Raw genomic sequence first — 14,779 nt, 5'->3', positions numbered from 1 at the left:
ATCCTGATGTTGTATAGGTATTCGTATCTCATCGCTGTATCCAAGCGTCGTATTGGCGTACGGATTGTACGTATGAGTAGTCTCAATCTTGACGATGCGATCGTCAAAGACTGGCTCACCTTCGATATTCAAAATATCAATCATTCTTTTCGTACGATGAATCCCAATGATTTCAAAAATTCACGATTCAACGCGCTCAGCTTATTTTTAACGGCTATCTTATTATTGTCACCCGATATCGCTCGCCTTACTGCAGTAGTATTGTCTTTCGCGTGCTCCGTTTCGTTCAGCACGAGCATACTATCTTTGTCGCCGCCGTATATGCAATCTTATGGTAATTTCCTCTCCTCGAAAATCGAGCAATCGACCTCTTCGATCCACAATACGTATCGTTAAATCCGTAATGCTTCGTACGACGATCGGCAGATAAATGATCTGTGCCGGCGTTTCCGATATCTTATATCCTGGCGGTATGCTCGGTGAAAATTCATGTATCGTGTGTACACGCATGTCGTTGCTGTACGCACCAGTAGTCACGTTGCATTCTATACGAATAATATTTACGTTTATAATATTAACAGGTTCGTCCGATTCATACCACTTGCGAGGTTGCAATATACGATTCGACGAGAATCCAAGCGAGGATCCTACATTGTCGGGTTTGGGAAAGTTTATTCTGTAGGCGCATTTGATTTCGCTCTTTAGCGTACTGTGATTGGCGCGGAGCGCTATTGAATATTCCTCATCATAATTGTTTTCAACATCTGTGGAAAGGTGTTCATCCCGCAAAATTGCGCGTTTGAGATAGTCATTTATGGCGTGCAATTCGTACGATCCTTCGGGAATCGTAATTTCCTTGTCGTCATTGCCAAAATAAAATTTATTATTCGAAAAATTTACGTTTGGAATTGTATGATAAGTTTCAAAATCCGTTAATCCGAGCTCGTAATCGGCATCGGTCAAATCTATAGCGGGGAAATAGCTTACAGCGAGAACGCTGCTTCTGCCAGTCAATGTAAGTGTCAGTGACATGTCGAACGAATATTGAGTCGTGACGATGGATTGTCAGGCTTTAAATTGATCGTTTGAAGAAATTTTAAACACAACTGCTCCACAGATACTCTGATTATAATTTTGATAAAATGTATAATTGTAATTAGTTATAAAGGGCTTGTAGAGCAAGAAAACATGTATATTACAAAAGTTTAGTTATGTCAAGATGTACATCAAAATAAGTCTATGTCGACGGTGACATTACAATAATACCGAAACGAGCAAAACATAGGTACGTTATTAAAGGCGAACGTTTCGATCGATTTTCGATCCTCTTCAGCGCAATAATATAATGATAAATAAACAACGAGTGAAATAAACGGAAAAATGAGTTAAAATTATGGTCTAATGAAACGCATTGAATATGGTTGTCTGATAATAGTGCAATAAAACAATCGTCAATAAATAAAAATGAAAGCTAACAAAATTACAAGTAAAAAATTATGGTCCAATATACGCATTAATAAAAACAAAACGAAAACGGAAAAACTTTGTTATAATTAATTGCACACTGAAACCATGTGGGCCCCCTGCTAGTTTATTTGCCAGTGGGTGTGCTTCCATGATAGTAAGTGATCTCGTGTCAATTACAGCAATTTCTCCAGTTGGAAATAAATGTGAAAATATCTTGGATAATACGATACACATATAAAATATAAATGCGGCCCATGTATAATTGTATTCAATTTTCACTCCGAAATATCACACAAGTTCCTTGGGCGGTCGAAGATTTCCAAAACTATCGAAATATACGACACGATCACCCCTCTTTGCGTACGCTACCCAATGAGTACCGGGACCATCAACGTCATCCAAATTGACGATACCGCTCTCGTTTCGTCATACACCGCTTATCGGTAAATTATTGCGCATGAAAACACCTCTAAAGAAAGGTATGTGCATACGTTTCGCAAATTGTTCCAATTGCACGTTAATTGTCGCACCCGTAGGCATTTTTAATGTTTTTTCGACGTTTTTTTTTCTCTTAGACTTTGTTGAGAATCCTTGTCCACGCTTGTACGGAGCGAGATAAAGTCCGCGACCTTCCATAGCGCGATTGTGACGCTGCATCTCTTCCAGCTAACGTTGCGCCGCCTTGCTATCGTTTACCACCTTTGCAATTCCCGCCGCACCGCCAGCCAAAGAACCGACAACTCCCAATAACAGTAAAAGTGATAAAATACCACCGCGTTTCGCTACTGGAAGTATTCGTTTTTTCCTCCTCTTTGTCGTCGATGACTTTTTCATCCCCATGCCGAGTTTTGTCTTTGCCTTCATTGCCGCCCAAACAGTCGTAGCGGCTGCTCTTTTACCGAGAGTCGAATTTCTCGTGGTAATGCGTTCTCGCACTCTTGCAGCTAGTATGCGATCCGCGATGTGACGTTGGTCGAGGTCGTTGCTTCGCACGCAATGTCGACACGCTGCGTCCAATGGATTGATACCTCGATCGCCTCTAGCCAATCGTTTCTCTAATCGAGTTCCCGGCTCGCAAAACTGATAACCGGGAATATGTAATTCGATGGGAAGCGCATTTATCGCACGATTTAAGAGACCGCTGCCTCTTACGATTCTCGCTAACATTCGTAGCAATCTTTTATCAACGGTGGTGGACCGTCCATGTGTGTTCGTTGCCACGGCTGGTTGTAATGTCACATGCACGAACGATTGTCGAATCTCCGGATCAGCCTTTATATATTCTGGAAGCTTGTCCCATAATCGTTCCACGTAATCGCCAAAATTTTCAGTAATAAAATCTTTGGGATATACTGCAGTTATTCGGCGGTAAGCCGGAGAATGTCTCTCTCATCCGACAGAAGGAGAAATATGTTTGATACTGAGTGGTTTCGAGACACTTCTATAAATAGGTCTCCCCTCGTGATCATTCGCAAAATTGATTCGAAAGAGAAAACATGCGGTTCGTGCGACAAGTGCGGGTAATCAAAGTATCAAATTTCGACGATAGACTAATATCGGAGAAAAAAGTACGCAAGCATGGTGACATGCTGCCGACTACTATACGCGGTATTGTTTGCGGCCCTTCAAACTGTGGTAAGACGTGTTGATTAGTTTGATAGAAAGTCCGCACAGTGTACGTTTCGAGAACGTGTACGTATACTCGAAATCGCTTCAATAGTCGAAATACAAATACTTGGAAAATTTACTAGCACTTATAGACGAAATTGGTTATTTTACATTCTCTAATAACAGCGATGTCATTCCACCGAGATTGTCTGACTGGATATCGAGAGAGCCGAGAGCCGCAAGGAGTCATCAGTGAGACGAGCGTCGACCTCCTCAGGCCGTTTTATCGTTAGAGTATCAGGTAAAATTAGTCCGAACAGAGTCCGTGTCGAATTGCTGCCGTCACAAAATTCTTTGCTAGAAAGTAATTCGTGTTTCGATAATTGCGTAGTAGAGTGCGATGGCCGGCCGACATTCTTTGTTCGAGCTACGATAATATTGAGTGCCTTCTCTCCTGGTTAAGCGCCGACAGTCAAATGTATTGTCTTTTCTTTTGGCGATTATTGTTGTTTGAAAATTTTTATGTAAAGTAACTTGCGATACGACGAATTCACACAAAAAGGCGATCGCGATATTTGATATCCGGTAAATGCGTCGCGGCATCGACCCGCGTATCCCTGCGGTGTGAATCGTTCGACCTTTATTATAATTTATTGTTTACGTTTTTGAGATTATATTGTAACGGCTAGGCCGTTACTAGCGCACGACACAGCGCGGCGCCATTTTTGGCGCCAAGCGCCGCCGATTGAGCACCTCGACCGAGCCGCGGAATTGGGAGCCGCGGGCTGAGAGTCACGTCCTGCCCCACTACTACGCGCATGACCGCGTGGGGGTATCGAGTGGGGGTAGCTGGCCGGGTATATAAGGCGGCCGCTCCGGCAGACCGGTACCTATTCCTATCCCGACTCTCGGGACGCTAGAAGCCACAGGGCGCACCCTGGGCATTCGAAGCCTACCGAACTCCTCTTCCATCCTTGCTTCTGGTCCAGAGCACGGCCTTAGCCGTGCCCGGTCGGCTGCATCCGACGTCCAGAAGCCCTCCGTCAAGCCACGGACGATCCAGTCCAGGGTACGGGGCTCCCGTATTCGGTCGGTTGCAACCGACGTCTGGAATTGTCCGGCTTACTTCCGACCCACTCTCCGTCGAGCCACGGACGACCCGGTCCAGGGTACGGGGCTCCCGTACTCGGTCGGTCTCAACCGACGTCCGGACTTGTCCGGCTCGCATCCTGGCATCCGTACAGCCGTTTTCACGACTCCGGGAACAATTAGCCGTTTTCACGGCTCTTGGAACAACTAGCCGTTTTCACGGCTCCGGTAACAACGCCCCCCCCCCTTACGGCCTCGGGCTACATGGACGAGCACCGCACCTGGGGAACGACCGCCGCCATAGCTCCTGGAGGACAGCCGGATCCACGGTATCTGAGGAAACCACCGCAGCTCCTGGAGGACAGCCGTACCCACGTTTCCTGAACAACGACCGCCCCACCCGTTCTGCATATCTCACGGCCCTCCGCGGAATAAGATTGTTGTGAAATAAACCGTTCTTTCTTTTCCCTCCTACCAGATCCCCGACCGACCTTTCGTCACGGTCGCCCGTTAAACTGCTCGTCCGTCGTCCGCGTGTTATTCTGGGGGGAGGTCCTGTTTAATTACCCTGGTCTAGAGCCCGGTTGCTACCGGGCCCGGTCGGTTGTTACCGACGTCCAGTATCTCGACGTACCACGGGGCACCCGTGTACGTCACCCGGAGGATGGATTCTCCTGTCCTCAGCCGACCTCGGTTGGCAGACCCTGCTAGGCCCGAGTCCGTGCCCTCCGACACGAGACCACCCATTAGGACTTTCGCGTCGCGACATCACTCCTGGGGGGGTCCTGTTTAATTACCCTGGTCTAGAGCCCGGTTGCTACCGGGCCCGGTCGGTTGCTACCGACGTCCAGTATCCCGACGTACTACGGGGCACCCGTGTACGTCACCCGGGGGACGGGTTCTCCCGTCCTCAGCCGACCTCGGTTGGCAGGCCCTGTTAGGCCCGCGTCCGTGATATACCGCACGCGACCCCCTGGGTTTTCCTCCGCGATCCGCGTTCGAAAGGACCGTCCGCGCAATTGTAGCATAGGTTTTGTAAATATCTCGATTAGTATTAGGTCATACCCGTTAGCTCTTAGATTTAGTATAAGTGAAGCCGCATCCGCGGCTCCGTCACGGCGTCCTGTAAAGACCCAGCTTAGCATACTTGTACGGGTCTACCGCCCGAAACTCTCATCTGCCTGTTCTTTTATTAAATAAACATATTTTCGCCCAGAACTGTGTGGTGCTTTGCGAGCCTGAGCCTCCCCTTCTCCCGAACCCTGATTCCGGCGAGCCGATCCGCGGCGGGAAAGGTGCTCCGTTACAATATTACCGTTAATTTTTCGCGCTTATGTTCGATCGTCTATCTTGTATAATTATCTAGTCGTTCTATTCTTCCGTTATTAACGTAATTCTGTATATTTGTCTGATCGACTCACGTGAATAAGTAGGGAGAATATACGGGTTTTAACCCACTTTTTCCACGGGTGCGAGAGAGAGGTCTCGTAGAGCGAGAGAGATAGAACGATATCTGAGGGGCAGGGTAACGGCGGCGGGAGCGAGCAGGGGGGGTAGGTAGGGCGAGGGGAGCCGCTCGCCGTCGGGTGGGTAAACGGAGGGTCGTGACGTCATGCGGAGGGGGAGGACGAGGGTTCGGCGCGAGAGCGAGAGAGAGGGCGAGAGAGCTAGGGAGAGGGAGAGAGAGCGCGCGCGTCCCTGGTTACGGCGCGTCGGAGCGTCTCTGGACGCGGCGCGCTAGGCGCGCGCGATAAGCGGCGATCGCCCCGTCGGACGCGTCGCGCGACCGCGGGCGCCTCTGCCGGTTCGACGCGCGAGATAGAGATAAGGTCGACGTTAATAATAGAGCGGATGTATTCGACGTAAGCCTGAAAGAGATATAATATACGATTTATATAAAGTATGATTTATATAACGTACGATTTTATACAATGTATAATATACGATGTATATTAGATTTATTTCGAGGAGGAGGAAATTCGTCGCAAATCGAGGAGAGACGAGGGTGACGTAAATTGAGGAGAAAGAGAATAAATTACATGTAAAATTTTTTTATTATATCATGAAGTTACATACGTAGATACATACGTTGAGAATAATATCGGTACTCGCGATCGTTTCGTCTCATTCGAGCGCAATTATACGGGTAAGTGTACGGTTCGAGATCGCGATACATTTATTCGTTGCGCGTAGCGTTTTACAAATTGTGATAGAGTCCGAATAGCAGAGCGTGTAACTCGCAGTCGATCAGATCGTTCGCGTTGAAGTGCTCGTGTCGACGAATCGCGTCCGGAATATCGCCGAGGTGGTTGGTCTCCGTCGCGATATCTAGAAAACGCGATAACTTAGCGTCTACGGTCTCGAGTATGCCGGTCAACGACGCGATGATGCGATTGACGCATAGCTCGAGAACGAACAGCGCCTTCACGGTGGAGTGCGACAGAACGATGCGATTCTTCGGCGTCTCGAATCGCAGCGTCTTCAGATTGTTTATCTTGCCGAATCGAAGCATCACGGTTCCGACGATTATGGATGTCGGAAAGCGCGCCACAGCCTCGTCCAAGTCGTTCTCGAAATACGGCAGTATATCGTTGCGCAAAGCGAACAGATCCTTCTACATGTCGGGCGTCAGAGATATCTCCTTTCCATGGCAGTCTCCTAGGACGATGTCGACTTGAGATTCGCGCTTCACGGTTACGGCGATATCGATGTACTTGTACGCCGTCTTGGTCAGCGGATATCGTCTTCCTAATATTTGAATCGGATGTCTCGCGAAATTGATCTCGCGTTTGAACAGCCAGTTTCTATTCCATCTGTCGAGATCGGAGAGAAAAAAAGACGACGTTATTATACGAAATAGCCGATCGAGGCGGAAATCGAGAACGCTCGGGCGAGGTAACTCGCGAAGCGTCGCGCATACTCACTCGTCCTCGGTGTACAGTCGAGCTTTCTTGATCACGGGCGGAGTGTCGGAACGATCGCGGGTGGTATCCTCGTCCTTGGCGGAAACCGCGTAATCGTCTCGACGGTTAGGCGGGGCGACGAAAGGGCCCGTCATCGGCGGCGCCGACGGAGTCGCGGGCGTCGCGGACGAGTCCCCGAACACTCTGCGGTACTCCTGTCCGAGTCCGGCGAACATGATCGGTCTCGCGAACAGGGCTTCGATGTTCGTAGGAAAACACTGCGGTGGCGACGGCGTCGTTAACGTTGGTTATCGCGAGGAGAGAGAGAGATTCGTCGGAGACGTTCGCTTAGAATCGTACGCGCGTTAATCGCGAATATCATCGGAAATGTCGCGCAACGATCGAGACGTGCCTTATATACGACGCGATCTCGATCGTCATCTCGATATCTTTATTCTCGACGCGCGCGTTATGCGCGTTAATTAATGCAGCGGAAGCGGTTTAGAACAGCGGTTTAGAACAGCGTATTAAAACGTAATCTTAACGTTAGGTTTCAGGATTTTCTGATCTTAGTCGTCATCGTCGTCGTTGCGCGGTCTTTCGAAGGACGCGTATTCCAGACGATACAGCTTGGAGACGAGTTCGCTCAATCGATGCAGAATGCCATCGGCTGGGCATTCTATTCCCAGTATACTAAGATCGAAGGGATCGGCCGAGATTATCGCGTCGATGAACTCGCTGTACGCGTAATACTCGCGTTTCTTCAGAAAATAGGGATTACCGTCGACGTGGCGGAAGGCGACCGTTATCGCGGATGGTATCCCGGAAAACGTATCTCGCAGAGCGCCGTGCCTCGCGACGGTCATCGCGCAGTCGTTTATCTCGGCTATTTTATCGTCGTTGTATATGACGTAGCTGCGCCCGGCGTGCGTGTTTGTCGCGGCGTTTATCCTAGCGTCGCAGAGAAATCCGATGTATTCGACGGATCTAGGCCATCCCGCTTTAAGATGAAAATTCGAATCGGCGAGGTAGACGTAGTCGCCGGCGAATATCGCGATATCGCCCGAGGGTCTCTGATACATGGCCGATACGCGAGTGAGATTGCGGGGGAGGAACTTGAAGTAGTCGGCGAACGAGAAGGGTGCTCCGTAGCGTCTCTCCCCCATATCGACGGGCCACACGTTGCGTTTACGCGCGACGTACAGGCGACGATTCATGATTAGCGCTCCGTCTATGCGCTTCAAGGCGCATAGATCCGCGGTATCGGAGGGAGCGAGCGGCGGCTTGACCGTCCTCGCGGTCGTCGTCGTCATCGAGGCCGTTGTCGTCGTAGTCGTCGCCGCGGTCGTCGGAGTAGCGTCGACGATCGTAGGATTCGTCGTCTCTCTCGATCCGTAGAGATTTCGCAGGTTTATGACGTCCTCTATGCTCAGTCTGAGCGGATATCGCCTTTCCTCCGAAGGCACGTACGCGTACATGACCGAATCTTCCCTCATACTGTGAGTCAGACCCAGAGTGTGATCGATCTCGTGCGTCAGCGTTTGAAGGAGATACAGCCTGTCCGACGGGGGCCTAGTCAGCGTGATGTGCCACGGCTCCGTCTCGTCGACGTGCACTTCGGTCACTTGATTAGGCTCTCCCGTCGGAAAGAACGCGTGAGCGACGACCGATCCCAGTCCCGCGAACGGCGACGGGCACGAGCCCCCGTTGTCGCTGTTCTTGTACGCATGAGCGCCGGATTGATAGGATATCAGTATATCGGGGCGCAGCGGGTCGCGCGAGAACGTCAGAGAGGATTGCTCGGACCACAGAGCGAACGCGCTCTGCGTCGTGCGCAGAGTATCTCTGTTCGCTAGTTTGAAGTTTCACGTGAGATGCGTCCTCGGCCACTTTCTCGTCAACGGGCTGTAAGCGTGAATGTCCGCGATGCCGCATCGCGGCTTGCGCATGACGCGAATCGTTTCCACGGTCAGAACGCCGTTTCCCGGCAGGCCGTAGTATTCCTGAAACAATGATAGCGCTTCGCTCAGGGCGATCGCGTTGTCCAGTAGCGACGACTGCTGATGATTCTCCTCGTTTTCCAGAAAGCCGTAGGTTCGAAGATAAGGGGACGCCTCCGCGACGTCATCGTAGGTCAGCGCCGCCGCGACGGTCGCGAGCAGGGATATCGTCAGCGCGAGCGATAACGCGACGCGCGTCATGGTTCTCGCGAGGCGATAGCGCGCGGGGGTCGGGACGGTAGCGAACTATCGCGCGCGCGAGTCATTCGGCGATACATCGCTCTCGAGAACGCGAGGAAGCGTCGTACGAGGGGAGAAGGAGGAGGGGAGGGGAGATACGCTCGAACGCGCGAGAAGGGCGATCGAAGGAGCGAACGTTTGTTTTAAAAAATAATTTTTTATTCGTATAAAAGTTGTTCTCATCTTACGCGATGAGAAAGCGACCTATGCGTAGTAATTGCGACGATGTTACATATACAGGAAGCGAAATGATGACGTTCGTTATATGCTAAACCTATAAAACGATCTATGTATAGTGATTGCAGCGATGTTATATATGCGGAAAGTGAAATGATAACGTTCGTTATATGCTAAATCATACGAAAGTTACTGGACCTATAAACGATTTATAAAAACGATCTATAAAAAAATGATTTATAAACGACTTATGAGATACTAGATAGCGAACAGGATAAATTGAGAGTAATCAGGCTCTATCGCTTTCAGTAGCGGTCGACAAAATCTAAAGGAGCGTTTAGACAACGCTCGCAGGAACAATGCGAGTCGAGATCGGAGGGAAGGCGCAGTCCTTCGGCGTTGAAACCGGCGAGACGTCTGAAATATAGAAAGCGTAGTATTAATAGATCGTATCGAGATACGCGGAGCGAAAGGGTGACGCGTTAGACGAAGAGAGGTATGTACGTACCTCGATTGAAACTCATCGTCGCTCGTGTGGGCGGAGCTAATTTCGTCGATCGGACTAATATCTTCGTACCACATTTCTATGAAAGATTCGTTATCGAAGAGATGTTCGGTTTTGATCTTATTATCTGGAACGAGTAGCTCCATTCCGAACAATCTTCTTAAACGGAATATGTCGACGAAGATGTCAGGCGAGTGTTTCTCCCATAGCTTGTGAGATGGTTTGTCGCATCACAGTAAATCCATGTATATGCAGTGCGCCCGTCTTCTTCTCCGTATCCAACACCGGCGATATATATTCACGAATCCCCCGATCTCGACTTCTTCCTCGAACTGTAAAAAATGTCGCGCGATCGACGACCGTCGTATATTTCCTCGAAGGAGAGCGAAAGAATAAACGACGATGAAAGGATACTTACGTTCCACGTTATCGCTATATCGAGGATCGCGTTTATGAGTTTCCTGATATATCTTATTTTCCAGGCCGTCATCCACGCGAACATACTTCCTTGGAGCATTCTTTGTAACTTTGAAATTTCGTCGTCCATCGTTCGCACAAATAACACTTATAGCGCGATCGCGAAACTTGGTCTGAGGAAAAAGACGGTCTTTCGACGTTAATCTATACCTGCGATATTACTATCTCAGATTTGTTATAACGCCGTCGAATGCCCGCGCGATACTCTACAACGCGGTGTGAAAAATAACGCGGAAATATAACGAGGTAATGAGGCGCGATAAATTCTCGATTGCTTCGGAGGAAGTGTATGAAAATGCGTTTCACCGCGTACGCGCGATACGAGTTAACGTTTATTCGTTCATTAATATTTTTTAAATATTATTTTAATATTATTTTAATATTACTTCAATATTATGTTAATGATAATATTTTATTATTAATATTATTTTTTCTTAGTAATAATATTATTTTAATATTATTTTAATATTATTTCAATATTATGTTAATGATAATATTTTATTATTAATATTATTTTTTCTTAGTAATAATATTATTTTTCTTAGTATTAATTTTTTCTTAGTATTAATTTTTTTCTTAGTATTAATTTTTTCTTAGTATTAATTTTTTCTTAGTATTAATATTTTCTTATTATTAATATTATTTTTACTAAGTATTAATGATACTTTTCTAGGTAGACGATAAATCGGCGCGATAAAAATACTAGTCATTAATACGTCCACGAGAGTACGCGTAAAACTAATTTACGATGCGGGAAACGCGCGAGGCGCGATAAATTAACCGCTAATAAGTCGATAAGAGTACGCGCAAAACTAATCTACGATGCGGAAAATGCGCGAGGCGCGCGAATCATCGCGCGATGCGTCTCTGTTCGCATATCGCGCAATTGATAGCGTCTCTGTTTACATGTCGCGCAATTGATCGCGTCTTTCCAACCACCAGTTGTGCAGTTTGCACACGTTTTCCAAGGCGCAATTCTTCGAGTGATAGCCGCAGCGATAGACGCGAGTCGCGGCTAGCGTTCGAAGGGGTCCGATATCCTCGTAATCGGCGTCGATGATCTCGATCGTCAGGTCGAGCTGCTCCGCGTCCTCTCCCGCGATGTCGGCCAGCCACTTCTTCTTCTCGCGACCCTTGACGTAGATCGTCACCGCGGCGTTCGACACGAGATCCCTCGACGCGCGATATATCGCGTCGCGAACGATCCGCTTCGCGTGCCTATACTTCACGTGTCCGTCGGTCCAGTGAAATTCGTGGTGATTAAGAGTCAGCCAACAGGCCTGCGACTTCTCGCTCTTCGTCAGCAGATTCCACGACATCGGCGCGCGAAAGACGTGATGCGTCAGATCTCTGCCGTTCGCGAGTATCGCCATCTCCTTCGTCACGAATCGCTCGTTGACGACGAAGCCCTGCAGATCGACGAAGAGCGGCGGGGCGATATCGCCCGTGATCGTCGTCGCGATCATCATCGCGATTATCGTCGCGAGAGACTGACGTTTATTCGCGTCTTTCCCCGATATCTTCGCGATTTCGAGTTTCCTCTCTCCCCCCATTCGTCTTACAGGATCTTACGCACGACGTTCGTCAGCAGATTGTACTCCACCACGCGATCGTGAATGATTAGGCAGTACGCCGTGGCGTTAGAAGGAACGTTGTCCTTGCAGTCGAATTCTAGACGAACGTCCACAGTGGCGCTCTTAACCGCTTCGTTTTGGCGGGAACAATCTATCACCACGAGCGGGCCGCAGTGTAGAAATTTGTTCATAGTCAGGAGCGTCTCGTCGCTCGCCGATCCGTAATACGTTCGTCGAAATCTCACGTAGGCGTCGTACAGTACGGCGATCTTGTTCTTATCGAAGTCCAAATTCATATCGTCGTACGGATAGAAGTCGGAATTGAGATACAACTTTACATTGGTCAGATTGCATGCGTCGAATCTGGAAGCGTCCTGCGACAGGACGTTCTTCCTTCCGGTCTGCAACGCGAAGATGACGTAACGCGGTTTCTCGAGTTGCGTGGCCGCTTTTACGGCCCACGAGTCTTTGGTCGTGCTCTGCAGGAGCGAAAACTCGTAGAGATCCCACGAGCGAAAGGGCGCGCTCAGATATCTGCCGCTGTCCAACGTGCGCAACAGCGATAATTTGTTGACGTCATTCAGCACCACGTGCGGCACGCGCCACTGTATCTTCGCGAGCTCGACTCTCGGCTCGAATTCCTCGCGCGATATCAGACAATTGTTGTCGTTTCGCGCTCTTATCAGAATCAGCTTGTGACGCGCATTGATGACGACGCGCCTGTAATCCTCGCAGAAATCTAGCAGCGTGTCGAGAGGAACGCAGAAGTTGAAGTCGCCCGTCGACGCGACGCTCGGTCCAGTTGCGAGATCCCATCCGGCGTTCTTCAAGATCTTGCCTCGTTCGGCCGTCAGCGAGACGTAGTTCTTGATCGTGCTAGTTATTCCGACGTTGCGATTACGATCGATCTCCACGCCATCGAGCTCGTAACGTATCTCCTCGAACATAAAGGCGACGCAATTGTTCACGAGTCACGCCGGCGTCGAGGACACGGACAGCTCCTTAGAGACCGAGGCAGGCTTACCCGATTCGCCGCTCGACGGCGGATTATTCTTCGTATGCAGTCTACCTTCGACGTAGAGAAAACTCTCGCACGGCAGCGTGTATAGGTCCTGCTGTTGTATGGGTATTCGTATCTCGTCGCTGTATCCGAAAGTGGTGTTGGCGTACGGATTGTACGTGTGACTCTCGATCTTCACGATGCGATCGTGGAAGACGGGTTCCCCGTCGATGCTCAGAATGTCCCTCATGTCGTCGAACTATCGCGCGGCTCTCGGTATGACGAAACCCATGGATCGCAGAAAAGCGACGTTGACGGCGGACAATCCTCCGACGCTCCTCTCTCTCGAGCGCGCGACTCGAGTTCCCGCGACGCGATCGTGGTCGCCGCCGCTGCCGTCGCGATGCGACGTCGCGACGCTAGATTCGCGCACGATGAGCATCGCCCTGTTCCCTCCCCCGTCCTCGCCGCGCGCTCTCTATCGTCTGCGTCGCACGTGCAATCGAATCGAGATCTCCTCGCCGCGGAAATCGATCAATCGACCGTCCTGATCGACGACGCGCAGCGATACGTCGGTCACGAGTCGCGCGATGACCGGCAGATAAATGATCTGCCTCGGGATCTCCGACACTTTATATCCCGGCGGGACGTTCGGCGCGAATTCGTGTATCGCGTGGGCGGATCTCCCGTTCACGTACGCGCCCGTCGTTAGGTTGCACTCCACGCAAATCGTGTTAACCGCGATAATGCTCACGGGCTCGTCGGACGCGTACCATTTGTTCGGCCGCAATACGCGAGATTAGGAGAAACCTAATAACGATCCGATATTGTTCGGTTTGGTGAAATTAATTCGGTACGCGCATTTGATTTCGCTTCTCATGGTATTGTCGTTACCGCGTAGCGCGAGAACGCGATCGCCGCTCTCGTCCTCCGCGTCCTCGACGTCGTACAGATATTCGTCGTCGTCGCCGTCGCTGGCGCTATCGCCGCCGTCTTCTTCCGGTACTCGCGCTCGGCGGTCGTCGCCGTCTTCAAAGAATCGCGGCTCTCAGGTACGCGCTTATGTCGCGCAGCTCGTAGGATCCGATCGGGATCGTGATCGTTTCGTCGTTGTCATCGAAGTAAAATTTATTGTTCGGAATCGAGAGAATTCACGTTCGGAATCGTGTTGTAGGTCTCGAAATTGGTCAGGCCGAGCTCGTAATCGTCGTCGCTCAGATCGAGAGGCGGAAAGTAACTCGCCGTGAGAACGTTGTTTCTTCCGATCAGCGTGAGAATCAGCGACATGGCACGCGCTATCGCCGTTAGAGACCGAAGGGCTTCCTCCTTCCTCCTCCCCAATCGACTCGTCGAAGGAAGCGCAGGCACAATTGTCCGCAGACGCTTTGATCGTACGTCTGCTGAGAGTCGCGATTGTACGCGATGCGCGTGTTGCGTCCGAGATAACGCGCGAGTTCTCGAGGCGGCCGAAGATTGCCGAAAGCGTCGAAGTAGATAGCGTCTTTTCCCCTTTTAGCGTACGCCACCCAATGCCCGGCCCCGAGGCGTCGTCCAGGTTCACGATACCACTCTCGTCGCGACGAACTCGCGCCGCAACGCGTCGCGCATGAACACATCTCTGAAGTGACGCACGCGAGCGCGCCTGGCCGCGCTATTCAACTGTTCGTTCGTCGTGACGCCGATCGGAGCTACGATGTCGTCTAACGCGCGCGGGACTTTTTTTTTTCTTCCTCCTAACC

At 50.0% G+C, this 14,779-nt stretch overlaps 2 protein-coding genes across 2 annotated transcripts; both read right to left on the bottom strand.

Moving 5' to 3' along the window:
* Positions 1 to 7,636: 7,636 nt before the first annotated feature.
* Positions 7,637 to 9,268, bottom strand: LOC112637515 (matrix metalloproteinase-24-like). The gene is made up of 2 exons (XM_025407397.1): positions 8,937 to 9,268; positions 7,637 to 8,780 (listed from the first exon to the last, which is right to left on the bottom strand). The coding sequence occupies exons 1-2, from the start codon at positions 9,266 to 9,268 to the stop codon at positions 7,637 to 7,639; spliced, it is 1,476 nt and encodes a 491-aa protein (XP_025263182.1).
* Positions 9,269 to 12,024: 2,756 nt separating this feature from the next.
* LOC112637514 lies at positions 12,025 to 12,987 on the bottom strand. The gene has a single exon (XM_025407396.1). It carries the CDS (start codon positions 12,985 to 12,987, stop codon positions 12,025 to 12,027), a length of 963 nt encoding a protein of 320 aa, XP_025263181.1.
* Positions 12,988 to 14,779: the final 1,792 nt, after the last annotated feature.

The sequence above is a fragment of the Camponotus floridanus genome, unplaced genomic scaffold (assembly GCF_003227725.1).
Source record: "Camponotus floridanus strain SB8 unplaced genomic scaffold, Cflo_v7.5 scaffold172, whole genome shotgun sequence".
NCBI classification, from domain to species: Eukaryota; Metazoa; Arthropoda; class Insecta; order Hymenoptera; family Formicidae; genus Camponotus; species Camponotus floridanus.
The sequence above is the reverse complement of the archived record's forward strand: the minus strand, read 5'-3'. Positions and strand labels throughout refer to the sequence as shown.

Coding starts and splice junctions, on each gene's coding strand:
- LOC112637515 (XM_025407397.1), bottom strand. CDS start 9,268: ATGACGCGCGTCGCGTTATCGCTCGCGCTGACGATATCCCTGCTCGCG. Junction 8,781..8,936: donor TGGCCGAGGACGCATCTCAC/GTGAAACTTCAA, acceptor GTACAAGAACAG/CGACAACGGGGGCTCGTGCC.
- LOC112637514 (XM_025407396.1), bottom strand. CDS start 12,987: ATGTTCGAGGAGATACGTTACGAGCTCGATGGCGTGGAGATCGATCGT.